We start from the raw sequence: 26502 nt of genomic DNA on the forward strand, positions 1-26502 counted from the left end.
GATTTGGGACTCTATCTGCCTGTGAGGTTGACTCTAGGAGACCTTGTCCAAAAGAAGGCTCTGACATTTTGGTGCTCATTGAAATATTTCACAGATCAATTTTCGCTGTAAGCCATCATTCCGTGAATCAGGCTCCAGAAATGTCCGTGAGGTAAGTGTGCAGCCGTGAAGAGCAGGGATGCCCAGTTTCCTGAGAGGTGGGTTCAGCTTCTAGGCTGAGGTTCTGGGGTCACCCAGAGAGAAAGCCAGCTGTCCTGTCTGCAGAGGGATAGGGTTCAGAATGTGCATTAAGGGGTTCAGCCTTCCCTCCAGGCCATGGAGAAAAGTCTACAGCCCCTTTCATCTTTCTACAAGGGACTGTAGAGGGCTTCCTGTGGTCTGAATTCAGGACTGTACCTGTCCACCCCCTCACTTGTTCCCATGACCTTTCTCCCTTCCCCCAGCCAACCTTCGTAAGACACCACTGGGTACACAGGCGACGCCAGGATGGCAAGTGTCGGCATTGTGGAAAGGTAAGGGCCCTGTGTGTCCAGTGTGAAGACTGACAGTAGCTCCAGAGTGGAGTCTCAGATTTGCTGTCACTCAGTCAGCCCCCAAGCCCCTTGGTCTTTGAATTAAGCGAGGGAAGGGAGATGATTTTCTTCTGATGGGGGGTGTTTGACTTTTGAACTAGCAAGGGACCCTTTGAGAACTATATTGACTTTTCATTCATTAATTCAGTGGTTACTTAGGAAGTGTCGTGTGTGATGTCTTGAGTTAGGCAGCAGGCTCGCTGCCTCCTGAGGACAGTGGCTTGTGCTCAGGACGCCTTCCCTACACAGCACTGTTGCTCACCCACTTGTTGACTGTTGGTCTGTCTCCCTCAGTAAGACAGACTCTCAAGAATGGGCTCACCCCTCCATATTTTTCCCCCATACCTTACACACAGTCGTCATTGACAATGATTTGTGGACATGGCACAGATAGGATGGGTGAGGAGAGGCTGGCAGCAGCAGTACAGCTGGGTCTCTACTAGGCCACCTTGTCCACACAGGGCTTCCAGCAGAAGTTTACCTTCCACAGCAAGGAGATCGTAGCCATCAGTTGCTCCTGGTGCAAGCAAGCGGTAAGTGGCCTCTGAGCCTGTGCTGAGCGTCTGGTGGGTTCCCAGTCTCAGCCTGGCCAAGCTCAGCCCTGCCAATGGCGGCTGTCTTCCAGTACCACAGCAAGGTGTCCTGCTTCATGCTGCAACAGATTGAGGAGCCCTGCTCCCTGGGGGTGCATGCGGCCGTGGTCATCCCGCCCACCTGGATCCTACGCGCCCGGAGGCCCCAGGTGAGTCCTTCCTTTGTTCTTAGCATCTCTTCCCCCATGGGACTTAGCAGTCGCGGCTCATCCACACCCCTGATTCCTTTGCAGAATACCCTCAAAGCCAGCAAGAAGAAAAAGAGAGCGTCCTTCAAGAGGAGGTCTAGCAAGAAAGGACCCGAGGTTAGGCCTGGGCTGGGGTGGCTGGGACCAGGAACCGGAGAGGGAATCTTTATCAGTTCAGGGCCTTGGACCATACGGCCAGTTTAGCCTGGCTCAGGTTTGGCCCTGGAGGTCTGAGGTGGGAGATCAGCTTCCTTGTTTCTTGTGGACAGGCCCGTGGAAGGTCTGATATTGAGGTTGGGTGTGCTCACTTGTGGCAGGGGATGCTGAGGGGGATGTAGGCTAGGGCCTCCAGGACAGGAAAGTGCTTATAGGTTCTCTGTCTCCCAGGAAGGCCGCTGGAGACCCTTCATCATCAGGCCTACACCGTCCCCCCTCATGAAGCCCCTGCTGGTGTTTGTGAACCCTAAGAGTGGGGGCAACCAGGTAGGCATAAGCTTTCCACCTACGAGCCATAAGTGATTACGGGGCCAGTATTCTACCTGCCTGTCCATAGTGGTTCTCAGCAACCATTTGGGGCTTTAGCTCCTGCCTTGCTTTTCCAGGAACCCTGAGAGGACCTTGTCCCATCTCACTATTTATTGTAGCTGGTTCTCACAATTGTGTCCCCTCTCTCTGCCCCTGACAGCTGTTCCCTCTTTCCCCTCCTCTCATTGTCCCCTGGCTGTCCCTGCAGGGCGCTAAGATCATCCAGTCTTTCCTGTGGTATCTGAATCCTCGACAAGTCTTTGACCTGAGCCAGGGGGGACCCAAGGAGGCGTAAGTACTCTACTAGGTTCTCCAGGGCAGTGGCGGCTTGGCTAGCTCTTGGTATGTCACATGTCTCCTGACTCTATTCCTGACCTCCCCTGGCCCAGGCTGGAAATGTACCGCAAAGTGCATAATTTGAGGATTCTGGCTTGCGGGGGTGACGGCACGGTAAGTTCTGTAAGCAGGGCTCATGCCTGGTGCACTCCTCCCCGTCGCAGACCTGACTGATCCACCGTGGTCTGCCCTCCTCCAGGTTGGCTGGATTCTGTCCACCCTGGACCAGCTGCGCTTAAAACCATCGCCCCCTGTGGCCATCCTGCCCCTGGGTACTGGCAATGACCTGGCCCGCACCCTCAACTGGGGTGGGGTAAGTGCCCTTCAGAACAGGGTTGCCAGAGGGGAAGTTTATCCATTGACCACAGGGAAAGCTCAGTCTCAGCTTCTTTCCACCAGGGTTACACAGATGAGCCTGTGTCAAAGATCCTTTCCCATGTAGAAGAGGGGAATGTGGTACAGCTGGACCGCTGGGACCTCCGAGCAGAGCCCAACCCTGAGGCAGGCCCTGAGGAGCGAGATGATGGAGCCACTGACCAGGTAGGTCAGCTAGGGCTACTGGGCAGGGGTTTGTGAGCCTGGGATTTTTGTTTGTTTGTTTTTTGTTTTTTGTTTTTTCAAGACAGGGTTTCTCTGTAGCTTTGGAGCCTGTCCTGGAACTAGCTCTTGTAGACCAGGCTGGCCTCGAACTCACAGAGATCCGCCTGCCTCTGCCTCCTGAGTGCTGGGATTAAAGGCGTGCACCACCACTGCCCTGCTGAGCCTGGGATTCTTAAGGATCTGGCTGGACTCTGCACATTTACTATCTGGTTCTGGAAAGCTGAGTTTCCAGTTCTACACGTTCTGGCCTTTTTCTGTCCCAGGAGCATAGTGGTACCCACTGCAAGCTGATTTCTTACTCAGCCTCCTGGCACATGCTTAGGGCTCCTGTACTCCAGCCTCTGTTCTAAGCCATGGCAAGACTTAGGTCCCTGTTCCTGGAGTTGATGCAGTACATGGCATATAGGGATGCAGTGCTATAAGGATCCAGTAGGTCGTTCAAGGAGCTGCCCTCCCCTCTCCCAGCTAGACGAGCAGGGCCTCCCAAGCAGTGCTGCAGGGGAGCTCGAGGAAGGTTTGGCACACTGTTGACTTGACACAAAGGCCTTCAGAAGTAGATGGACTGAGTGGGGTAGAAATGACTATGGCTGACACCTGGGAGTCACCTCCTCGTTTCTACACCTTGACATTTTTCTAGCTGCCCCTGGATGTCTTCAACAACTACTTCAGTCTGGGCTTTGATGCCCACGTCACCCTGGAGTTCCATGAGTCCCGAGGTTAGCATCCTCCTGCTGCGGGGACCTGGGGGCCAGGGCAGGCATGGGAGGTTCAAGAGTGTTCCAAGGAGGACCAGACCTTGCTCTCCCAGTCTTCCTTCCTCCCCTAACCTGGGAAGCTCCAGCAGGTTGACTGACATCACCACCCCTTGTCTCTACAGAAGCCAACCCAGAGAAGTTCAACAGCCGCTTTCGGAATAAGATGTTCTATGCTGGGGTAAGTCTGGGGCTAGCCAGCCCCCAGCCCCGTGTGCAGCTCACAGGACCCCTGTGACAGACACAGTGGTTTATCACACCCTCTGTCTCCAACAGACGGCTTTCTCTGACTTCCTGATGGGCAGCTCCAAGGACTTAGCCAAGCATATCCGTGTCGTGGTAAGGAGGGCTGGCGGACACACAGTGGAACCCAGTAGGAGGGAGGCCACTAGGGTACACGTGTTCTCCAACACTCCCCTGTTCCTGTGTCCAGTGTGATGGAATAGACCTAACCCCCAAGATCCAGGACCTGAAACCCCAGTGCATCGTTTTTCTGAACATCCCCAGGTAAGGAAATGGGGCTCCTGTGGACCCTGTTGTCCCATCCTGCTGAGTCCATGCCAGAGCCCATCTGTTGCTCTCCCCTCAGGTACTGTGCAGGCACCATGCCCTGGGGCCACCCTGGGGAGCACCATGACTTCGAGCCCCAGCGGCATGATGATGGCTACCTCGAGGTCATCGGCTTCACCATGACATCCTTGGTGAGTGGTCCCTGTCCTAAACTGTTTCTTCTTTTCTCTTCATTAGCCAGGGTTGGGTGGTCACCTCAGCTCCTTTCTTGGCCTAAGTCCCCTAGCTGGGCATCTTGGCCTTCTTCCTCTTGATGTAGCAGAGGGCACATCTTCCCATCTTCAGTGCCTCCGTCTCATCCCTCTAATCTGCATTGTCTGGGGTTCCCTCGTGTTTTTATCCTTTCACCAGAGCATCTCTGGAAAGAGTAGGGCTTGCCCCACCCACCACTTGACCTGAGCGTTCTTTGCCCACAGGCAGCACTGCAGGTGGGTGGGCACGGAGAGCGGCTGACTCAGTGCCGAGAAGTGCTGCTCACCACGGCCAAGGCCATCCCTGTGCAGGTGGACGGTGAGCCCTGCAAGCTTGCGGCATCACGTATTCGAATCGCCCTGCGCAACCAGGCCACAATGGTGCAGAAGGCCAAGCGCCGGAGTGCTGCCCCGCTGCACAGCGAGTAGGTCATGTTAGCCGTCATGTACCGAGGGGCCTGGAGCCAACCACTGATTTACTTGAGCTTTGGTTTCCTGCCCGGCAAAGGGGACTTGTAATCTGGTGATAAGAGAGCACTTGCTTAGCATGCATGAGGCTATAGATTGCCCTGGCATCCAAAATAAAGGGCTTTGGAAGCGAGGCAGGATGCCCAGCTGAGGACTGGTATCCTGGGCAGGGTCCTGGCTGAATTCGTTGTCCTTGGTCCTACCTTCCAGTCAGCAGCCAGTCCCCGAGCAGCTGAGGATCCAGGTGAGCAGGGTCAGCATGCACGACTATGAGGCTCTGCATTATGACAAGGAGCAGCTCAAGGAGGCCTGTGAGTGGCAGCAGGGCTGGGGCAGGGAGGGATAAGCAGCTGCTGGGCTGCCTGCAGACATGCAGCAGGGACATGCAGCCCGCTGCTGAAAGGCCCTTCTGTCTTCCAGCTGTGCCTCTGGGCACTGTGGTGGTCCCTGGGGACAGTGACCTAGAGCTCTGCCGTGCCCACATTGAGAGACTCCAGCAGGTAAGCCGTGTAAGCAGGACGAGGTGGGGGCACCCGAGCTTCCTCCCCAGACTATTCGTGGCCCACCCTGACTTCTGCTTCTGTCTCACAGGAGCCCGATGGCGCTGGAGCCAAGTCCCCGACATGTCACCAACTATCCTCTAAGTGGTGTTTCTTGGATGGTGAGTCTGCCTTGAAGGGTCAGTTCTAGGCAGTGCTGGGCTCCTTTGGGGGAACCTGGGCTGGGCCAAGGACATTCATCCTACTCAGCCTCATCGGGGAATCTCTTCTCTAGCTACCACTGCCAGCCGCTTCTACAGGATCGACAGGGCCCAGGTAAGCACTGCAGGCCTTCCTCACCCACAGCCAGCTTCTGTACCCCACACACTCACACCTCTGCAGGCCAGCTTCAGGGTTAGCCCCACAAGCCAAGCATGCTCACCACAGCCTCATGGCCATAATATTCTCACATGCCTGTGGCTGTGGATCACATGCCCCCACCCTCCAGGAATGCACAGGGATGGTGCCAACAGAAAAAGCTGGCACACCCAGAAAAGGCTTTCTGGGTGGGTGGAAGGGAGGGCCTCGAAGCACAGTGCTATCCAGGGAAGCAGAAGAAAATAGCCAGGGCTAGATCACCTGGCTTAGCAGTGGGAAGTAGTTGTTGAGCTGGTGAATGCCACATATGGAGGTGAGGGAGCAGGCTGAACAGGAAGACTACCCCACTCTCCCTGCCACCTCCCCTGATGTTCCTGCTCTGAGAGAGGCTTCTCTAGGTCTGCTGCCTGGCTTGCTGCCCTAGCCCCACCCCCACCCCTGGGGACTAAAGGCCACACATGCTGGCACTGACCTTTAGTTCTAACCCCTCCCCCCACAGGAGCACCTCAACTATGTGACGGAGATTGCCCAGGACGAGATTTATATCCTAGACCCTGAGCTGCTGGGGGCATCAGCACGGCCTGACCTCCCCACCCCTACCTCCCCGCTCCCTACCTCCCCCTGCTCCCCCATACCCCGGTGAGTCCCAGAGCCCCCCTGACCACCACTCCCCAGCTTTAAACCCTGTCTGCTGGAATTCCCGCCTTTAGGCACAGCATGGGCACTCAGGGGCAGGCTCTGTCCCTCTGCTAGGATGCTCCCCACCATCTGAACAAGTGCAGGTCCACACAGGCCGCTCCGCAGCCCAGAAACCCTCTTTCTCAGCAACTCTTCAGTCCTGGGCCTCCTGGCCTCTCCGTCCCTTACTGGAGGTCCCAGGCCATCCTCTGGACTTTTGACTTGCTGCCTCCCACTGGCCCCTTTTCAGGCACCCCACTCCTCAGTCTCAGCTTGGCTTTTCCCTCTTAGGGGGATCTTTTCCAGGAATGCCTCCTGAAGGTTGGGAAGGATCCAGTCTCCAGTTCCCAGCTGCTTGGTCACCCTGCCCCATTGTGTTCAGTAGCACTTCCAGATTCCTGATTTACTGGTTGGCTTACGTCTCTGAGCTAGGATGGGAGCTGTATGGCTCCCTGCTTGTTCTCCACAGTATGTGATGTGCAGTAAGCACTCAATAAACTTGAAAAAATGAAGGCCAATATAGTTGAGGCTAGAGAAGGTGGCCAACTGGGCTGCACTGGGTCACAGCTCACCCTGTTTTGTTTGTAGGTCACTGCAGGGGGATGCTGCACCACCTCAAGGTGAGGCCTTTCCCCTAGGGTCCTGCCACTCTCCTTTCCTTGGTCTATGTGTGAGGGTCAGTGGGAGTCAGCCCCAGCGGGTTCCTGCCCCGGACAGTAGTACATCATCACACATACTGTTCACACATCAAGTCATGCCCAGGCCACTGACCTCAGGGTCTGATGGACAGATGTTCTGTGCAGGGGAAGAGCTGATTGAAGCTGCCAAGAGGAATGACTTCTGCAAGGTACCAGTCAGCCTAGCCTTGTCCCTGGAGCCCTCACCCTGGGCGGTATTCGGCACTTGTCATCAGCTGGTCCTCCATGTGGGATTGCCCTGTCTAGGTGACTTGCTACTAGGAGGCTGCCTCACCCAGTCTTCCTGTCCCTGGTGCTTGGACCGGGGTCAATCTTAAAGGAATTGCAGGCTCCAGAGCTTGGTTGGCTGTACATTTTGGGGGAGTCCTTACATGTCAGATGAGAAGACTTGTATCTCTAATGACACCCAAGAGACCCTCAGAAGCCAGCTGTGGTGGCATACACCTTTAATCCCAGCTCTCAGGAGGCAGAGGCAGAGGGATCTCAGTGAGTTCAAGACCAGTCTGGTCTACTAGTTCCAGCACAGCCAGGACTACATAGAGACAACCTATCTCAAAACAACAACCCCCCCCCCCAAAGGCTCCTAGTGTGACCTGTGTGAGCCTATGTCTGGGTCCATGCTTGTGGAGGGAGGGAGACCCAGCTCTGCCCTGCCCATTGTCCTCAGCTCCAGGAGCTGCACCGAGCAGGAGGTGACCTCATGCACCGGGACCAGCAGAGCCGCACACTCTTGCACCATGCAGTCAGCACTGGCAGTAAGGAAGTGGTCCGCTATCTGCTGGACCATGGTAAGCTGTGCTCCTGGGCCTGGGTGGGAAGAAAGGGCTATCAGGCTCTGAGCACCCTTCCTCCCGCAGCACCGCCAGAGATCCTTGATGCTGTCGAGGAGAAGTGAGTATCTGGGACACCTGAGAACCACTTCCTTCAGGCCTAACCATTTGGTCATCCAAAACCCAAGAACCCTTTCTGGCCAGCATGGGGTACCCCTCCCCCTCTCGTCAAACTCCTGCCCTTTCTGCTGGCTGTTGGGAAGTGTCCACAAGCAGCCCCTGCCCCCCAGTGGGGAGACCTGTCTCCACCAGGCAGCTGCCCTGGGCCAGCGCACCATCTGCCACTACATTGTGGAAGCCGGGGCCTCCCTCATGAAGACAGACCAGCAGGTGAGCCTGGCAGAACCCAAACGGCCCTTTTCCAGAAATTGGGGGCAGGGCTAGGAAACTTGAAGCTGTTTCCAACATAATCCAGGCCTGGAGAAACCTGAGCCCGGAGGGGAAACCTTGTAACCTGTGAGGCTACCCCTCCCCCATAGGCCCTCTCTTAAAGCCTTGGGGCCCTTCCACCCTGTTCCAGGGCGACACTCCCCGGCAGCGAGCTGAGAAGGCTCGGGACACAGAGCTGGCTGCCTACCTGGAGAACAGACAGCACTACCAGATGATCCAGCGTGAGGACCAGGAGACGGCTGTGTAGTGGAGGACACTACAGAGGACCTCTTTGCCCACCTCACTGCCACATTCCTGTCGGATGGCCATGGGGGGACCCTGCCCCAGGGAAGGAGCCCCGTGCCACCCCTGAGAAGCCGCTCAGATCTAGGGCTGGACTCTGAGGAGCTGGACTCTCACCTGTCTCTGTGTTCATGGGGAACAGGAGATGGGTTGGTGGATCCCTTCGGGTAGCCTTCCCCTCACCATGGCAGACCGAATGGCAGGACAGAGGACTCAGCACCGACAGGAAGGCCTGTTCTCAGCAGGCCATTTGCTAGCCACCTAGTCCTTTGGACTGCCGGGAGGCTTTGGGGTGCCTAGCCCTTCGCTCTGACCCACCCACCCAGGGCCTCCCAGAAACTAAAGAGCCTGCTGTATTCACCTGCCCGCGGCCCTGCTTGGCACCTCCCCTGGTGATCCTCATGTACCCAGTCATTTCATTTCAGACTGTATGGCCTGGGGTGGGGGGTGGGGCTCCCACGGTGACTTGTTTACAGCTGGGTATGACTCAGTAAAGTGAATTTTTTTTCCTTTCTTGTTTTCTTTTTCCTTGTGTGGATCTCTGATAAGCAGCGGCGTGTGCCTGGTTAACTTAAGAGTTGGGGAATGGTCACCAGTATCTCAGACCGGTACAGGGGTACCTAGCTTGGATGGGTCTGCCCGGCTCCTGACCTCTGCCTAGCAGCCTAGGCTCCCAGGGCCAGAGGCGGAGCTGATTTCCTTTGCTTCCCGCTCCCGCTGGGGCAATAACAATGAAAGTAAAAGGGGTGGGGCGGGGGCCGGGTGTGGGTTCTTCGGTCCCTTGGCCCGGTGCCCTGGAGCAGTCCCGTAGTCCCCCTCCCCCTGGCCTGTAATGGGGGGGGGAGGTGGTGTGCCTGAGGCCCCAGGGTCAGGGGTGGGCGGTTATCACCTCCAGTGAAACCCGGTCTGGAACTTCTCAGACAGCCCCTGTCAGCTACAAGGTTTACCAATCTAAGGCCTGCGCCCCTCCCGTGCTCCCCCACCCCACCCCCGCCCATCCCCTTCTCTCATCCTTCAAACCTGCGTTAGGAAAAGGATCTTGAGCTTTGCTCGTCCCCCGCCAACTGGGGTCCCGGATCCTCAGCTCCCCTACACATCAAAGCCCCTCCTTGCCCTCTGAGTGATCTGATCCCCAACAAGTAGGAGGTGAGCCAGGCCTCGAAGGTTAGCATCGTGGATGCAGAGGCCTTCCTGGGCCTGTGACACCAGGCAGACTCCAGGGCCCCACAGAGGGCAAGCGAAGCGGTGCCCTGAGAGCTGTCTGCAAAGGGGACAAGTCCAAACCAGGGAAGGGGGAGGCGGGAGGAGGAAGAGTGCTGGGGCTCCAGAGCCCGTGAAAAGACTTTGAGCCTGGAGTGGATGGGCAAGACGGGAACTCCAGGGCCAGAGACTCAGAGATCAGAGGTGATGGGCAGGCGCGGGAGAGCGGCTAGGGGCGGGAGTGGAGGCGGGGACTAAGGGGTCTGAGGAGGTGCGGGTTTGAGGGGAGGGGGCGGGGCGGGTCCTTCCATCGGGGTGGGGGGGAGGGGCGGGGGCCCATGTGACCGGCTCAGACCGGTTCTGGAGACAAAAGGGGCCGCAGCAGTCCTAGCGGGACCGTAGCTGTAGCGGGAGGGAGCGAAGCATCGCACCGACAGTGAGCGAGTGAGCGCGCACAGCAGCCGTGGCCTCAGTCCCTCCAGGCTGCCACCACCAAGGAGACTGAGGCGGGGGTGGGGGGCTACGCTGAGTCCCGGAATTGCGGCTTTAAGTCCTCCCTCCGTCGGCCCCTTGTCGGCCGGACCCCCTTGGGCCTGGAAAGTGGGCCAAGTTGGGGTGGAAGGTGTTGTCCCCATCGGGGAAGGGAATGGGCAAGAAACTCTAACCCAAACTTTTCCTCTAGGATGCAGCACCGAGGCTTCTTCCTTCTAGCCCTTCTTGCCCTCCTGGCGCTCACGTCCGCCGTGGCCAAAAAGAAAGGTGATGGGATAGGGTGGGCTCAGGAGTAAAGGAAAGGCCGGGATGGCAAGTGAGGCCGCATGACCTAGGGATTAGTCTCCCGGGGAGTTTCCGTGCACGCCAAGCCTTAACTCTGTTCCTTGCACTTTATAGAAAAGGTGAAGAAGGGCAGCGAGTGTTCGGAGTGGACGTGGGGGCCCTGCATCCCCAGCAGCAAAGACTGCGGCATGGGTTTCCGCGAGGGTACCTGCGGAGCCCAGACCCAGCGCATCCATTGCAAGGTGCCCTGCAACTGGAAGAAGGAATTTGGAGGTGAGGTGGGGCACAGGAGGAGGGCAGGAAGGCAGGAGGCAGCCTCAACCCTCCTGTTTCTCACCCCGTGGGGCCACTCTCTCATCAGCCGACTGCAAATACAAGTTTGAGAGCTGGGGGTCGTGTGATGGAAGCACCGGCACCAGAGCACGCCAAGGGACCCTGAAGAAGGCTCGCTACAATGCCCAGTGCCAGGAGACCATCCGCGTGACCAAGCCCTGCACCTCGAAGACCAAGTCGAAGACCAAAGGTCAGTGAATACAGTGGGACTGCGGATCTGGTTAGGGACTTCGCGCCACCTTTTCAGAGCGGTCTTAGAGTTGGAAATGGGCCGGCGCTTGAAGGCAGCTCTCAGGAGGCACTAAACCGTCTTTGCCCAAGTAGGAACTACTCTTCCTGTCGGATCATCCGATTTGGGGTCCTGGAAAAGGCCTGTCTTTGTCACCTGAGGAGGGTTGGATAGGGTCAAGGAGGAGTTCACTGTGCCCTTAAAACTATAGGAAAGATGTTCCAAAGGGCCATGCTGCAGCTTGACCCACAACCATTGAGGCCAACAGGGCAGAGGTCAGTCTGCCCACTTCCCAGGTGAGAAACTTAGACATACTCCGATCCTGGATGAAAACAGAAAGTTGAAAACCAGGCATAGTGGCTCATCCTGTAATTTCAGGGCTGAAGCAGTAAGACAGCCGTGACTTCAAGGCTACAGAGTGAGACTCTGTTAAAAAAAAAAGGGGGGGGGTGTAAAAAGTTGCGGGAATAAGAAAAGGCTTAGTTGGCATCACAATGGCTGCCCTTTTCATCCACTTCCAGGTTAACCGATCAAAGACCACTAGGGGGCAGGATTTTCTCTCCTTGTACTTAATTGTGGGCCCACCGGTCTCACCCAGTCACCTAACAAGAGCGTTTCTTGTTTTCCAGCCAAGAAAGGGAAAGGAAAAGACTGATCTCAGGATGCTGGAGAGCCTCTGGCCTACCTGGGTCCCTGAAGGAGGCTTCTCTGCCACAGGCCCAAAATAGAACCCACCAGTGCCTTTTGTCTGCCACAACTTTGTCAATCACCCCACACCAAGTGCCCAAAGTGGGGAGGGACAAGCACAAGGGACTCTGGGAAGCTTGAACCTCCCCAGAGGGATCTGATTCCCAGCACCCCGTTTTGTTCTCCCCACCCTGATATGTTAAGAAATGAATAAAATAAACTCACATTTTTTTTCTCCAATAAAAGCTTCTTTTTTAATATATAAAAGTCCCTTCCCAGGGAGTTTGCCATAGAGTTTTGTTGGGGTTGGGGTGGGGAAAGACGGGCTGAAGGGAGTTGAGGCCTACTAGGAAGTGCTCCCAACAGCTCAGGAAAGAGCAGAACATTTATGAAAATGTCGTCCAGAGCCCCCTGGGTGTCATCTCTCCCAGGAACCACAGGACTGGGGTTAGGGAAGAGAACCCAGATGCCTCACATGAACTCTGCCTCACCTAGTTAAGAGTCTTGATCCAGGTTCTTGGATCCAGGTTCTCACGGGGGAGAGATGAAGGTGCTTGCTTGCCTCACCATCACTGTCACCAAGTTCACCCCACCACCACACATTCTTTTCTTTCTTTGGGGCCCTCCCTCCTGCAGAGGTAGAGGAGAATACTGCCCTTCATTTGAAACCTCTGGGGGGTGCTCTTTAGAGTAAGATTCACTACTATTTGACTCAGTCTTGGTCCCCTGTAGTCTGTATCAGCTTCTTAGCTTGGTTTCCCAGTTGCCCCATCCAGATGTGACAGCTGGCCAGGGAAGGGCACCTCAGCCTGGCTGAATCTCTCACCCTGGAGAGGGAATTGGGGGCAGGGAAGGACCGAGCCTACATGCAGGGGGAGGGGGTGCAGGGAGGCGGAAAGCACCGATTACAGCAGAACGGGGTACCCCACCCCTCCAAGCCTGGCTCCTTTGCTCCTGGCCTCTGCTCTCCGATTGGTTCTTCCATCTCTGCTGATGGCTGGCCTCGACAGAGCCGCTGCCCACTCCAGTCATTGTCCCCCATCCTTCTGAGGCAGGGTGACAGATAGGGGCCAGGTGGTGCCAGTTCAGACCCTCCGGGGCTGAGATCTACCTCCAAACCCAGCGAAGAGCTTCTTGTGCCTCACTGTAAAGAGACCTGTTCTCTTTAGCAGATGCCAACTCAGAATGGGGCCGCCTACTCGCTCCTCCACAGCCGGTGAGCCCATGTGGTTCCCCGGTACACACTCATGACACCAGCACCTCCTAGGACACCTGCCTGTCTACCTGGCTGTGCCGATGTTCCGATACTGGCATAGCAGGAGGTGCCGGAAGGTCTTTTTGAAAGTGGCGTTGCAAAGTGCATAGCAGGCAGGGTTGATGGTGCTGTTGACGTAGCAGAGCCAGTAGCCAATGGACCACACCCTCTCAGGGATACAGCTCTGGCAAAAGGTGTTCACCAGGACCATGACATTGTAGGGTGTCCAGGTGAGGATGAAGGCCAGCAGAATGGCAAAGATGGTCCGAGTCACTTTGCGCTCGCGGGCCGCCATCTGTCGCTTCTTCCGCACCTGGTTGCGAGCAATGCTGGCGAACTTTCGGGCCACATTAGCTGCTGGGCGCATGCCAACTGGAGTGGCCGGTACAATCTCGATGGCTGTCACACACTCATTGCCTGTCTGCTTTGTTACAATCTGAATCTTGGACCATTTAGAGGCTGGGTTGAGGGTTCGTGGCTGCAGGGTAGGGGCGGGCAGGGCTGGTGTGGTGGCCTCTGTGGTGGACAGCTCTGTGGGTGGCCGTTCCTTGGTGTTCTGGGTGGCACTGCCCGAGCTAGACTCATTGGAAGTGTCCTTGTCGGTCACTGGGCGTGGAGGCGGGGGCAGGGCTGGCGGAGGGGCCTCTTCTAGCTTCCCGTTGCGCAGTTCCTCTCGAGAAGCGCCCCCTGGTGGAGGTTTCTTGATACTCGGCTTCATCAGGGGGCTTTTGAGGAAAGCCAGAGTCTTGGCCTTCTTCTCCTTGGGGCCCTCAGGTCGATGCTTGTGGACTCGACTGCGACTTGCCAGTGAGATGTGAATATACAGCACCGTCATGATGACCACGGGCAGATAGAAGGCAGCAATGGCTGTGCCAAAGGTCACTGCCGGGTTGGACAAGAACTGGATGAAACACTGGTTATCAGGCACTGTCCTCTTGCCCACCACAAACTGCCAGAACAAGATGGCGGGGGCCCAGAGCACAAAGGACAGGACCCAGGCAGCTGCGATCATGAGGCCTGCCATTTTAGTAGTGCGGCGGGCAGGGTAGGTGAGGGGTTTGGTGACGCAGAAGTAGCGGTCAAAGCTGATGATGAGAAGGTTCATGACGGAGGCATTGCTCACTACATAGTCCAGGGCCAGCCACAGGTCACAGACCACCGCGCCCAGGGGCCAGTAGCCCTTGATGATGTACACGGTGTAGAGGTTCATGGAGAACGCACCTATGATGAGGTCTGCACACGCCAGGCTGAACAGGAAATAGTTGTTGACCGTCTGCAGCTGCCTGTTGACTTTGATGGACAGCATCACCAGGATGTTACCCACGACAGTCACCAGGCTCAGTGAGCCTGTCACTGTGGCAATGAACACCATCTCCACTGTTTCCAGGTGGTTATGGGTGGCTGTGACCAGGCGCACAGACTGATTGGCTGAGCTGCCGTTGCCAGGTGTGAAGTTCGCCATGCTGAGCCCAGCTGGGTACAGGTGGGCAGTGGCTGGGGGGAGGAGACAGGAACGGGTGAGTTGTTGAAGAGAGTTAACTGGAGCCGCAGGGCAGGAGAGAGATCATCCGGGAAGATGTTACTCATAAGATGGGTAAAACTGAGAGCCTCTGGTGTCAGCTCAGGGCTGAGATCAGAAGCGAATGAAACACTCATGGTTCCCATCAGAATGGACAACCCAGCTTGGGGAGAGATAGAAACGTGAGAAAAGGAAAATAAGGCAGAGTGAGGGTAACAGGAGTCAGAAGACAGGAGAGGGGTTGTTCCTGCAGGTGATCATGTGCCTCACCCAGGAGATAACGGAACAACAACAAGGAGACCGTCATGTGAAGAGCTGTGGCTCCCTGCCAGGAGACAGGGACAGGCCAGTATGTATGGAGCCCAGGAAAGCAAAGGGCGGTGTGAGGAATGGTCCCAGAGACTGCAAGGTGGAGACAGTGTTCGATCATTTGCTCCCCCACTCATGTCATTTCAAGCCCCACTTCTCGGGTACCAAAGATTGTGCCCAGCGCCACACATGGTAGACCTGCACCACACACACAGACCACACGTGGTAGACCTGCACCACACGCACAGACCGCACGTGGTAGACGTGCAACACACGCACAGACCACACACCTCTTGGCCACATAGTCAGCCCTGCTTGGCTGCTTGGCCATTTCTTTTCTTTATTCTTCCTTCCTTTATTTTTCTCTTTCTTTCTTTTCTTTTCTTTCTTTCTTTTTTTTTTTTTTGAGATAGGGTTTTACTTAACAGGCTGACCTCAAACTCACAGAGTTTGATCTTCCTGTCTGTCTCTAGAGTGCTGAAATTAAAGGCATGTACCACCATATACAGCCACTTGGACATGTCTTAGCCAAATATCGCCAAGCTCTGGAGACTTGTTCTCGATCCCCACATCTACACTGCAGACGGAGGCAGCGATGCAGGAGTGGTGTGAGTGGCCGGCATCAGCAGTCTCCTAAGTTCCTACACTGTGTGACAGTGCATCATCACGACGAACCCAGGGCAGATGTTGAGGAAACAGGCACAGGCATGTTAGTAACCTCTGCAGTTATTTAAATAGACGGGGTTCCATGTTTCCTTGATGTCCGGTGCTGGTAGCGTGCATTTGAGGAGCAAAGAAGATAGTCCTAGAACTAAGACACAGGACCTGATGGCCCTCACGATTAGGAGGGTTATCCAAGAGACCAGGAGGTGAGGTGCGAGCTGGGATGCCCGGAGAGGAGTGGGAACAGTGAGATGATTCAAGAAGTTGGGCTTTGCCTCCCCAGCCCAGCCCCAGGGGACGAGTGGGCACTGCAGGGGCAGTGGTGGGCTCTCAGCTTCCCAGGGCTCCAACCACAAGAAACCAGAAATTTAAAGGACCCAGCAGCCGAGGAATGGTCTTCCTGATTTCCTCAGAACCAAGGCCAGTCTAACCTCCCCTGGGAACCCAAAAGATAAGGGAATTATCCTAGAGGGAACCTGCAGCCAGCCTCTCAGAGTTCACATCCCACAGAGAATGACCCTGCTGAGGTCCAACAAGGCCCCTCCCCTGAGTCCGCTTCCCTCCCACCAGGCTCCCTTCAGCTCTCTTCCTCCTCTTCCTCTTCCATACATGTGAGGGAGGCCCACGCCCAGCACACTGTGCCAGGGCAGCCGCTCAACCCAGCCTCCTTCACACCCGCCAACACACAACCATTCCACATACGCACACAGGCCCCATCTCAGCCACACGCAGGTTGTATACGCAATTCTGTGCGTCTGTCTGTGTGTGTGAAAGAGGAAAAGAGGGTACAGCAGCCGGCTGTGGAGGAAGATGCACCAAGTCTGCAGCCTGGGTTCAGTAGAAGGCCAGCAAGCCCTAGCTGTACTGTCTGAGGAGAGCCATCTGTGCTCCTCGGACTTAACTCCCTCATTTACAAAACAGAGGACCTTGTCCCATCACAGTCTTTGAATGGCCAGGTGATCCTGTCAGCGCCACAGTTTGCTCTCCAACTGGAAATGGCACCGCAGGCTGCAGACACCGGCCAAAGCTTGGCTCCAGTCCTCCAGCCTCCCCACCCCAGAAGACACAAGACCCTGCCATTAACTTCAAAATTAAATTCTCCTGCTCTAAATCCTTGTGTCAAAGAAGGACAGGAGGAGAGGGGGTAATGCTCCCTCCAAGGTCACCCAAGGAGTCAAGGGTCTTCTAAAAGTCTCCACAGCGCCCATCAGCACCGAGAACCCCCAAAATGGAGTTCCAAGCATCAGTTTAGGAGCTAGAATGGTAGACTAGCATCAAGCACAGAGGCCACCTTTCCCAGGATGCTTGCTGGCAGAGGCAGGCAGAAGCCGGGGTGGAGGTTGGGGGCGACACACATTAGTGCACACCAAGGAAAACCTCACTACCCTCTCAGGGCCAGAACAGAAGCAGCAGCCAGCAGGTTAGGAAGCAGGTAGGGGTGGGGTGGGGGAAGATGTGACAAAGGAAAATACAGCAAAAGTCTTGTTTAGTTAGTCAGGAACCTCTTGGAGCTTTCCCTAAAGATGGTCACATTTAATGCCTAGAGCAGCCCGCAAAGGCGGTGCGCTATTGCTAGCCTCATCTTACAGAAAAGCTTTGTGTTAATGAACTTGATGAAAGTCATCCAGTTTGCAAGAAGAGTTGGGTCAGGATTAGCACCCAAAGACACTTTCTTATCTCCAAGGTACCTCCCAAACCACACCAGAGAGAAGCCCACCAGATGCATCTCAGGTGTGGAACCCTCATATTCCATCCAGCTTGGGTTTGACCTTTTGTCCTCCTGGAACCAGACACAGCCTCGATAAGTAACTGACCAGATGAATGGTGGGTGGCTTGGTTTTCCCGGGCCCTGCCAGATGCAGGCTGGGTAAAATCCAGTTTTTTCAACTCGGTCCCAGTTTTCTTTCCGGACCTCTCTGATTCTCTCTCAGACGTTCACACCCGTGGACACAATTTTCCCAGAATTAGGCCCAACTAGGATCTGGGAAGGCTCGCAGCCGTCGCCCTGACCTGTGCGCACCGCTAGATGGCAATGTCGGTCCCCGGGTGCCAGATCCGGACCCCGAGTCAGTGGCCGCGTTCGCTACGTCCCCAAGTCCCAGTGCAAAACGCGAAAACAGAAAAACCTCAGGGCAGGGCTTCTCCTACAAGGGGCCAAAGGGAAGGGAACACCGACAGACTCCGTAGCTCTAAGCTGCCACAAGGTTCCCTAGGTTTGACCAGGGGCTCGAGAATGAGAAACTTTAGGGCGTCGGGATTCCATCAGCATGTTGCAAGGCACCCATCAAGGAACGTGTAGGTGGGAACACGAGTGCAAGTTCTGTTTGTGTGTGAGTATTCGAGAGTGCGAGTAGACACTCGTAGCTTCCTGCATGTGCCAGTGTGCGCACCGCCACGCCTGGATACCGGTGTGTCTTTGAGCGCGTGAGCATGCCAGCGCCATGTGGACACGTGCGTGTGCATGTGTGTGCGTGCCTGGGGTGCTATGGTCTGGCCCAAGCTCACGGCTTGGGTCGGTGTACCTGCGAACTTGTGTGAAGAGCAAATGCTGGACCATCAGCGAGTGACCAGTCACATCCAAAGCCTATGGCGGGAACGGCCGGGAAGCGCCCGGCCTGTGGGTGGGGGAAAGGGTCGAGAAAAGATCAAAATTTTGGTTGCGAGGAAACCCTTACTTTGGAGTCACTATCTTAGTGGCCCGGGCACCTGGCCCTGTCTGCATTCTCAAGAATAGAGAGCACGCAGCCCCAGTCGTAGACTTCTGACGAGAAGCCTCTGCGATAGTCGCCCAATCGAGCCGTAAGGGTCACCGGGCTCAGTTCAGAGTACCCCACGCATTGAAGGCATGGCAGAACTTCCAAATAGGGAGCCCAGCCGAGGTTCAGGTCGAGTGTACGATTGTTCTCCTTCACTCTTCAACCCGCACCCGCTGGAAAGGCCCTGTCTAGTCCCATCAGTCAAATAGGCACCGAGTTCACAAGCCGTGGGCTCAGGTATACCTAAAGGGCCACCTCAGGGCTTGTTACCCTTTGCCCACCTCGCCTCTTCTCCACGTCTGGGTCAGGGTCGAAAGGGCCAAGATTCTCGGATGCCCCGCCCTCCCATCAACCCCTCAGGCACGCAGTTCCTGTAGTCTCTGGGCGTGGGCTGTGCTTCCGTGGGTCCTCGAGCCCCTTTCCCTGCTGAGGACAAGACGAGAAAGGGTGCTTTCGGCGCCCGTGGGGTGGCTCGTGGGGTAGGTTTTCGATTATTAAGCGAACACTTTAGGAAAGCTGTGGCCCCAGATCTGTACCCGGAGCGGAGAGAAGCCTATGCACTTAAGGGGAAGGGAGAGGGGCGCAGGATATTGGGCCAAGTCATTGTGCCCAACACTTCCTCTGAGAGCTGGGAGGGTGGGGGACCAGGAGACTATCTCCCCGGGTGGGTAAAAGCAAGGTTTAGTCCTGGAGAGGAGGAAGGGTGCCAGGAGAGAACAGGGGTGTTTTCCGTCGGGGCTCAAGGTCGCGGACAGAGGACTCTACTGGCTAGAATGTGTTGGCAGATCCGGGTGGGCCAAGGTGGTAAGGGAGGGCGGAGGGACGGGCGGGAAAAGGGCGCCTTGGGGCTTCTTCTTCCGGCGGCGCCCTATAGAGCAGCTAACCGGAGGGAATGAGGGAGTGTGGGTCCTGACCCGACGGCTGCCGGGCTTTAGGACTGGGGCTGTGGGCTGAAACTCTTCTGCCCCTAGCCTCCTGGATGATCATCAATCTCTGGAGGCGCACCTGGAGAAACCTTTCAGAGACCCAGGGCCCTTCTTTCAGAGGGGCTCCCCAACCCCTGAGCTCCCTGGTCCTTCTGCACCGCGCCTGACACTTGGGCGGGGGGTCTGGGAGCCACCTCTGGAGACCCCAGCGGGTCCCGGGGCCCGACATCGTCGTCTTGCACAGGAGCCCCTCGCCCCCGCGGAGTTACTCACCCGCTGCTTCTGTCTTGGTCCGCTGGCGTCGGACAGACGGCGGGACAGGGTAGAGGCTTCGCGAGTCGGCGAGGTGGGCGAATGGGCCGTAGACCGGGGGCGGGGACGGGGTGTCAAGGGGCGGCCCCTGCTTCGCCTGCAGCTCCTGGCGCTGTGGCTCCGACTCGCGCTCACGCTCGCACTTTTCCCCGAGCCGCGTGATGTCACAGGGAAGCAGCCAATCGTGGTGGGGACGCACCGCCCGCTCGGGGCCGGTCACCCAGCGGCGACGCGCGGGGGTCACCACCTGGAGCGTCGACACCCTTGATGCTCGCGCCCCTCCCGGGAATTCGCCCGCGACTCGGGGCTCCAGCACCGTGGGCACCGCCCACAGTCTCCAGGGCGGATTAGCCTCGGGAGCTGCCCTCCGGGGGAGGGGGTGAGGGGAGTTGTCCGCGTTGTCATGGGGATAAGGCGCCCCCTCGCGGGCTGGGGAGGAACAAGGCGGCTAAGTCTGGCTATGCGCCCCGCCTCCGCCCTAACCACACACTCCGGACCCCGAAGTATTTTCGCGCCTCTCCATGGCTTCAGCCCCTCCATTGTCCCGCTTGCGTTTTAACCGCGGTCTTGAGGGTTTGGTCCTAGCAGCAAGTGATGTGTGGCGGGGCGGATTCGGCCAACATAGTTCTGTTGGGGCAGAGGGCTGCTTGTTGGCCGCCGGGCAATCAAAAGATTGGAGCCGTCGGGGACTGAAGAAGAAAACAAGAGAGCAGGCGAGCATCTATGCTGGCAGAAGACCTTGTCTCTCTCCAGGCCCGGAAAGGGGCGCGCACCAGTTGTGAGACCGAAAAATGACACGAGCCTCCTATCCAGGAATGAGTTCCTCGCAGCCGACGAGGGGGAAGGCAGTGCCCAAGGTCACACGGGACAGAAAAGACTCCCACCCCCCCCACCCACCCCCGCGACCCGGGTCTTTCAGACCTCCTGCAACTGTGTTAGGCTAAGGCCTAAAGTAGACAGATTCAGCACCTCGGACAGCTCTACCTTGGCCTTTGCGTGCAGGTCGGTCCGCAGCAGCGTTTCTTCCTGGGCCAGCCAGGGTTGGACGCAACTCTCCGCGCCTGGGCCCCGTCACCCACAAAGCTCTTTGAGTGTCAACAGTAAACCCTAAGCCAGCTGATTCCTTTTCTTGGAAAAACAACCTGAGACCCGCCTCTCTTTTACCCTCCCACAAGAACCGGTAGAGACTCCTGGGGGGAGGGTGAGTGGCGATGGTGGGAATAGCATTGGAGAAACAAGAGTTAGGGTTTTTTTGTTTGTTTGTTTGGTTTTTGTTTTTTATTGTTGTTGTTGTTTGTGTGTGTGTTTTTTCTCCAACAGATAAGAGGTGAGGTGCTGAGCTAAAGCCGGTGAGAGGGATTTACTGGTGAAGAAGTGGAGATCTGCTCTGATCAGAGTTGAAGGCTAGAGCTGGCTGGGTGGGTCGGTGTGAGAAAGCCATCTTTCTCTCCATGGGCGCTTTGGTCTCCCATGATTCTCATTAAGTACTACTGTTCTTGACCCCAAGCTGTTCTTGAGGGCCAGCTCAGCTGAGGCACATGAAATCAACTTCTTCCACTTGGTCATATCTCCCTCCCTGAGGCCCAGGAAGACACACTTCCAGGAGAGTGGAAGTGTTGTGTGTATGGGAGAGGGCAGAATGGTAAGCAGTCACATGAAGAAACTAGCCGAGTTTGTTAAGGACAGAAGGTTCCAGAAACCAGAAATGCCTCCAACCACTGTCAGGCAGTCACCTGCTAATTCAGCCTGTGAGGCTTGGGCTGTTACCTCACCCACCCACATCTCAGCACTCACAGATGAACCCAGGAAAGCTGAACTGGAACTAGGGGGACCCAGTTTAGTCTTTCTGTTCTTTCTTTGACCTAATGGCCTCTGAACATTTTCCTTATCTCTTAGGGACTCCCAGTCCTTGCCTGCTGATAACACATCTGTGTTATCTGTGTAAGGCGCCCTGCAAAGGCTTCCTGCTGAGGCGGCTCTCCCTGGGTGTGCATCCTTGGCCAGGTAGTAGAGGTGGACGATGCAGGCTCACATTTAATATTTGAACTGCTTTATCACAAGTCTTCTCCATATCCTTTCCCAACCAGTTAGAGAGCATGTCCACATCCATTCAGTTTCCCCTATGCCTTGACTTCTGTGCTGATGATGGTGGCAGATGAGTATACCTTGGCTCCTAGTCACGTGGTCCAAGGTAACTGAAGGAATCACTTCATGGTTTTTGGAGGGGTAGATCATGAACGCTTAGCACATGGTTTACACTCAAATTCAGTCTCTATTGTCAAACCAAGGCATACTTCTTCCTGTTTGTAGTAGTAGTAGGTGAGAAAGAATATGCTGGGGGTCAATTGAGGGGACCAACAAGAAGCACTGGAACTCAAGGAACACGGCTGCAGCTGGCAAAGTCGTAGCTGAGAGAGCCTTGGAGAGGCAAAGCCCCGAAGACTACTTGTCCTGAGGACCTCATGCTGGTTGTTGTCACACCTTTCATAGTTCATAGTCTATGGCTGGATGAAAACTCCCGGGGTGTCTAGTCCCTCACTGCTGCTTAAAAATACAGTGATTGACTTTTTCTGAGTCTTGCTGCTGGAGCAGATTAATGATTCAACCACCACTCTTAGAAAGAATTTAGACAAGCAGAAACGTTAATAAGGTTAAGAAATTTTCGTTAGTGGCTTTGAGGTAGAAAATCTTGGGGAACAATTTAAAGTTTAGAAAGGCATAATTTTAAGAGCTGAGGGAGGGACTCATTGAGGCCAGGGGACAAAACAAAGGCAGCCTGGCTATTGCTGGCTGATGTGCCTTTCTTGCTAGGACAAGTTGGTGACCGAAGATGATGGTTAATTCCTAGTTCCAGTGTCTGCCCTCAGCTTCCTGATCTGATTTAATAAAAAGAAATCATTGGTGAGTGGATATGCACCCTGAGGATTTAGAAATGATTGTTTTTCATATATGCAAGTTTGGATTTGTGATTCTTTTAAGATTTTTCATAAGATTACTTTTTGAGATAAAGTGATCCATTCTTTGTAACCACAAAATGCAGTCTGCCAGTAAAAGAACTGGCTGAGAAAAATACCTCACAAGTAGGGCAGTGGTGGCACATGCCTTTAATCGCAGCACTCGAGAGGCAGACTCAGGCCTATCTCTGAATTCGAGGCCAGCCTGGTCTACAAAGTGAGTTCTAAGACAGGAAGTTCTAAACAGAAAAACCCTGTCTTGAAAAACAAAAAAACAAACAAAAAAGAAAAGAAGAAGAAAGAAAGAGGAAGAAAGAAAGAAAGAAAGAAAAAGGAAAAAAAAAAAACCTTGCTTGCTTACACCCTGTTAATCTATATCAAGTGCTTGGGCATGAATGCATGTGGGTTCTTGGGGATATTTGTTTTTCACCTGTAACATACAAAATGTTTAGCCACAGAAGGGACATGGAAAACAATTTTTAAAAAACTTATATTCATTGTAATCATTCACTTAAAAATAGAATGTAATCATATTATAATTTTTACACTGCTGGAAAGATTTTGCTGGAGTATATAAGCTGTGAGGGAAAATTAGGAAGAGACAGAAGGGAAACATCTGGATAGAGGTAAGGAAAGAAATAGGAGAGATGATAGACCTTAAAGGTAGGTGTGTGTGTGTGTGTGTGTGTGTGTGTGTGTTTCCCTTTTTTGCCAGCCCCAGAGCTCAAGCTCCCCAGAGAAGTCGAGTGATTAGTTCAATGGCTACGTGGCCCCTCAATCCCTGAGCAGCTGAAGGCTGATTCTCATGGCAGCGGTAATGAGCTTTGCAGTGGGGTCCTTCCATCCTTCAATATTTAGCTCAAATTCCTCTCCCTTAAAGGAAGGTCAGTTTCACATCTGTGCTCTGTGAGTTGGAACAGTTTGAGATTACAGGGCTAAAAGTAACTTGAAGCAGTCCCATAGTGCATTCCTGCAAGGGAAATCAGAGTTTAGAAGAGGCAAACCTGTCCTAAGCCACAGCTAGCCATTTCATACAACTCACCGACAGAGAACGCACTCTGCAGTGGACTACAGGCAGAGCTCCCACGCTGCTCGCAAGTGTGTGCTCCCATGCTGCTCACAAGTGTGTGCTCCCATGCTGCTCACAAGTGTGTGCTCCCATGCAGCCTCACAGTTGTGCTTTACTTGCTTGCCTACTTTTGGTTCTGTCTCATTTGGAAAAGAACTTGCAATTTCCCACCCCCACCTCCTTCCAGAAGACCCGACAGTGTCCTACCTGTGCTAGTCCAAGTTGCTCGCCAATGTCCCAGAGTTACTCAGATTTCCTATTAAGAGGCCTCTCTTACTTTCTAAAGTGGCTTGGTGTGTGAAGAAGCACAGGCCATGGACAGGGCACATTCAGACACTCGTAGACAAGTTTACAGTCTCCTCCCAGCTTCCCAGAACCTGCTGCAGTGGCCACCAGGACTGGAGCGCGCAGCTTTTGATCCCACAACCATCACTTAGGCCCACAGTCCTGGACAGGGAACAATTAGGATGACTTCCTCCATCGTTCCACTGAGAGGTTACCCCAATCTGAACAGGTTCCAGGAAGCAACCCTCAAGCAGCTGACTTGGGCTAAAGGGCACTGAGATACCTAGGGAAGTCAGGCTGCCCAGTCTGGTGCATTCCACACCCCAGTCCCAAACCTTCTCCCTCCCCTGTCTCCACGGAAACAAGCAGGAGCCTTGCGAGGGGCATGTCATCATTTTAATGATGTAGATCTTTGGTGTCTCCCTCATTAGCAGTAGACTATCCCCTCTCCTCCCACCACAATGTTTCTATGATGAGTGATAAACAGAAAGGAAATCACATTTTCATACTAAAAACAAAATGATCAGAGCCTTGATTTCTCCACTACAACTACACGTACAGTTCAGGGTTCCGCATGCAACACCTCAAACCACAGACCAACACCTCACATTCTGACCCGAATCTCTCCCTCCAGCCTTGGGCTGGCTTTGGCCTAGGCTTAGGTAATACTGACACCTATAGGTGCTGCATGGAGGGCTTTGGGGAGAGGGGGGAGCTTGGTGGACAAGCTGGGGGTGGGCCAGCCTACACCCCCCACTCCTGAGGGCCCATCCACCACTGTGCATTGACTCCATCCTGTGTCAGGCAAGCAGGCTGCTTTCTTCACTTCACAGGTGTCCCCACTTGTGAGTATAGGAAGTCCCCTACATGGAAGCTGGGTCCAACTTTTATGTTTTATGTGGGCTGATTGGACAGAGAAGTTGGAACTCTACAAGGTTTAGAGTCAGAGGCAATTGGGGGTATGAAGTAGGCTGTTCCTCTGCTCCTGGTGGTTCTGCCCCTAGGAGTCAGTAGGGAAGAACTGTCCCACTGTTCCACCCAGGATGGTGTAGTCTAGATTTGGAAGACTTCATTCTTCTGGGGCTCCTGCCCAGGGCTGAGTCCCCTAGGCCAGTGACCTTAGGAGAAAGGGGGGTTTGTGGAAGAGACACCCACTTGCTTCTTCATTCATACCAGGCCCAGCAATGTGGCTCTTCTGGGCTCCAGATCCTGGAGGACTCTATTCCCCAGGCCAGTCTTGCCCTCTGGACTGCCCCTTCCCCACTGGCTCCACGTCCCACCCTCTCATTCCTCCTGTTCCCGAATGCAGGCACCAGCTCTTCTGTGTGTTCAGTTCCCAGCCAGCTGTGAGGTCCAGCTTCTGTTCAGCGGCTTAAGGGGAGGCACCAGCGCCTGTTTTGGACTCTACCGGTTCCGTGGCTCCCCACTAGGGCCTGCAGCTTCCCCCCTGCTGTTGCCATCACCCTCAGGAAGGTGACTGTTATTGGTCACATTGCAGTGTATGGTTGGTCCCTCATTACTGGCAAGGGGGACTGGAATGGGGACAGGGGAGGAAGACGGCAGGGCTGGCTGAAGTGGTTCTCTCCCAGAGGTACTAGGCTGGTCCCAGGAGGCTGTCCGGGGGCTTAGGCCTCGTTCTGCCTGTTGCCCAGGTTCTGAGAGCAGTCCCCGAGAGGTGGAGGGCTGGGGTGAGGAGGTACGAGCAGCCCCTGACTCTGTGCCTGTCTGGGAGCTGCGGTGAATGCGGTGGCTGACGATGATGTTGTTGCCAAAGCCACCCATGGAGGCCATGGTGGTGCTCTGCTCTCGCTGTACCACAGCTGTCATGCCACCCTCGGCCATTAGCCGCTGGATCCGGCTGAGGGCATCTTCCCCACTGCCACCATAGTCTGAGCCCTCGCCTGGCAGGTACAAAGCAGAGAAAAGAAGGAGTTAGTTGGTGGTCTGAGCCTCTGAGTCAGGCAGCAGAAGCTAGCAGATGCTATATCACCACTGTGAAAATTGGAGTCCTGAAAGCAGGAGAAGGGTCCCAAGTACCATTGTTCCTCCTCTGCTTTACCTGGGAGGAAGTGGCCAAGGCTACTCATCTGTTTCAAGGCAGAGCTGGACCCAAGGCAAGTGCTTGGCTTTAATTAAGCCTTTCAGCCCCATCCAGAGGGTCGGCTGCTTTGAAAAGAGGCAGAGGACTGAAAAGCTTGCTTTGTCTATACTCTCCCCATCTGGGATGACTTTCAGATCTGGTCCTGGAATGGGATATGTCTGTCATACTTTATTTCAGCACTATCTTCCTTCAGCTGTGTTGTCTTTCTTATTTCCTAAAAGCCTGGGTTTAAGTGCTCCCTAGAAGTCCTATCTCCTGTCCTCTCCCTTTACCCATAGGTCTTCATACCTTCCCTAGACATTGCTCTTCCTGAGATACATGTTTGACACCACAGTTGAGAACCAGCTGCCTGCCTGGGCCTGTGACTCCACCCTGCAGCTCTAAGTAGGGGGAGCATGAGTCTGTTCCCCCATGGAACATGGGTATTCCCTGAAAGAACAGACAAGATCTGGGCTCAAATCACAGTTCTGCCATTCATTCAGCGGCTGGCTGGGCTTGGTCAAGGCTCTTAGTGTTTTCATAGTACTGGAGAGGAAATGAGAGCCCATATATCAGGGCAGCAGCGGTAGTTCTATCCCAAGTCTTCCCCACTCCTCA

The 26502-nt window shown here is 55.0% G+C and overlaps 4 protein-coding genes across 28 annotated transcripts in view; 2 read left to right on the plus strand and 2 right to left on the minus strand.

Moving 5' to 3' along the window:
* Dgkz (diacylglycerol kinase zeta) overlaps nucleotides 1-9043 on the plus strand; it is a 41943-nt gene extending 32900 nt beyond the window's left edge. For 7 of the 12 annotated variants that reach the window (XM_048428334.3, XM_048428335.3, XM_048428336.3 and 4 more), the window contains exons 5-31: nucleotides 95-151; nucleotides 444-512; nucleotides 1034-1105; nucleotides 1198-1314; nucleotides 1399-1470; nucleotides 1741-1836; nucleotides 2087-2169; nucleotides 2268-2328; nucleotides 2414-2527; nucleotides 2614-2754; nucleotides 3452-3530; nucleotides 3692-3747; nucleotides 3843-3905; nucleotides 4000-4073; nucleotides 4156-4267; nucleotides 4553-4752; nucleotides 5006-5106; nucleotides 5216-5295; nucleotides 5387-5456; nucleotides 5570-5610; nucleotides 6152-6291; nucleotides 6919-6950; nucleotides 7134-7177; nucleotides 7696-7816; nucleotides 7886-7919; nucleotides 8089-8188; nucleotides 8379-9043. In XM_048428334.3, the coding sequence (XP_048284291.2) occupies nucleotides 95-151; nucleotides 444-512; nucleotides 1034-1105; nucleotides 1198-1314; nucleotides 1399-1470; nucleotides 1741-1836; nucleotides 2087-2169; nucleotides 2268-2328; nucleotides 2414-2527; nucleotides 2614-2754; nucleotides 3452-3530; nucleotides 3692-3747; nucleotides 3843-3905; nucleotides 4000-4073; nucleotides 4156-4267; nucleotides 4553-4752; nucleotides 5006-5106; nucleotides 5216-5295; nucleotides 5387-5456; nucleotides 5570-5610; nucleotides 6152-6291; nucleotides 6919-6950; nucleotides 7134-7177; nucleotides 7696-7816; nucleotides 7886-7919; nucleotides 8089-8188; nucleotides 8379-8495 (2346 nt within the window). In that variant the 3' untranslated portion in view covers nucleotides 8496-9043. Of the gene's footprint in view, nucleotides 1-94; nucleotides 152-443; nucleotides 513-1033; nucleotides 1106-1197; nucleotides 1471-1740; nucleotides 1837-2086; nucleotides 2170-2267; nucleotides 2329-2413; nucleotides 2528-2613; nucleotides 2755-3451; nucleotides 3531-3691; nucleotides 3748-3842; nucleotides 3906-3999; nucleotides 4074-4155; nucleotides 4268-4552; nucleotides 4753-5005; nucleotides 5107-5215; nucleotides 5296-5386; nucleotides 5457-5569; nucleotides 5611-6151; nucleotides 6292-6918; nucleotides 6951-7133; nucleotides 7178-7695; nucleotides 7817-7885; nucleotides 7920-8088; nucleotides 8189-8378 lie in introns of all 12 variants that reach the window. The other 5 variants (XM_085696579.2, XM_085696580.2, XM_085696583.2 and 2 more) reach the window with 1 other exon arrangement.
* Nucleotides 9044-9172: 129 nt separating this feature from the next.
* Mdk (midkine) lies at nucleotides 9173-12001 on the plus strand. 3 transcript variants are annotated; one of them, XM_087911389.1, is made up of 5 exons: nucleotides 9173-9676; nucleotides 10413-10489; nucleotides 10622-10780; nucleotides 10869-11030; nucleotides 11699-12001. In XM_087911389.1, exons 2-5 carry the CDS (start codon nucleotides 10414-10416, stop codon nucleotides 11722-11724), a joined length of 423 nt encoding a protein of 140 aa, XP_087767515.1. In that variant the 5' UTR covers nucleotides 9173-9676; nucleotide 10413; the 3' UTR covers nucleotides 11725-12001. The 3 variants fall into 3 exon arrangements, with proteins under 3 accessions (XP_087767515.1, XP_087767514.1, XP_087767513.1); XM_087911388.1 differs by lacking the exon at nucleotides 9173-9676 and adding an exon at nucleotides 9702-9934; XM_087911387.1 differs by lacking the exon at nucleotides 9173-9676 and adding an exon at nucleotides 10062-10174.
* On the minus strand, nucleotides 11983-20369 carry Chrm4 (cholinergic receptor muscarinic 4). Its single transcript, XM_087911386.1, has 2 exons — nucleotides 19458-20369; nucleotides 11983-14505 (listed from the first exon to the last, which is right to left on the minus strand). Exon 2 carries the CDS (start codon nucleotides 14471-14473, stop codon nucleotides 13037-13039), a length of 1437 nt encoding a protein of 478 aa, XP_087767512.1. The 5' UTR covers nucleotides 14474-14505; nucleotides 19458-20369; the 3' UTR covers nucleotides 11983-13036.
* A 3809-nt stretch (nucleotides 20370-24178) lies between these two features.
* The window catches only part of Ambra1 (autophagy and beclin 1 regulator 1), a 199516-nt gene continuing 197192 nt past the window's right edge, over nucleotides 24179-26502 (minus strand). For all 12 annotated transcript variants that reach the window (XM_048428441.3, XM_048428439.3, XM_048428451.3 and 9 more), the window contains one exon: nucleotides 24179-25705. In XM_048428441.3, coding sequence (XP_048284398.1) covers nucleotides 25209-25705 — 497 coding nt within the window. In that variant the 3' untranslated portion in view covers nucleotides 24179-25208. The remainder of the gene's footprint in view (nucleotides 25706-26502) is intronic.

Source organism: Myodes glareolus, chromosome 10 (genome assembly GCF_982192425.1).
Source record: "Myodes glareolus chromosome 10, mMyoGla1.1, whole genome shotgun sequence".
Lineage (NCBI taxonomy): Eukaryota > Metazoa > Chordata > Mammalia > Rodentia > Cricetidae > Myodes > Myodes glareolus.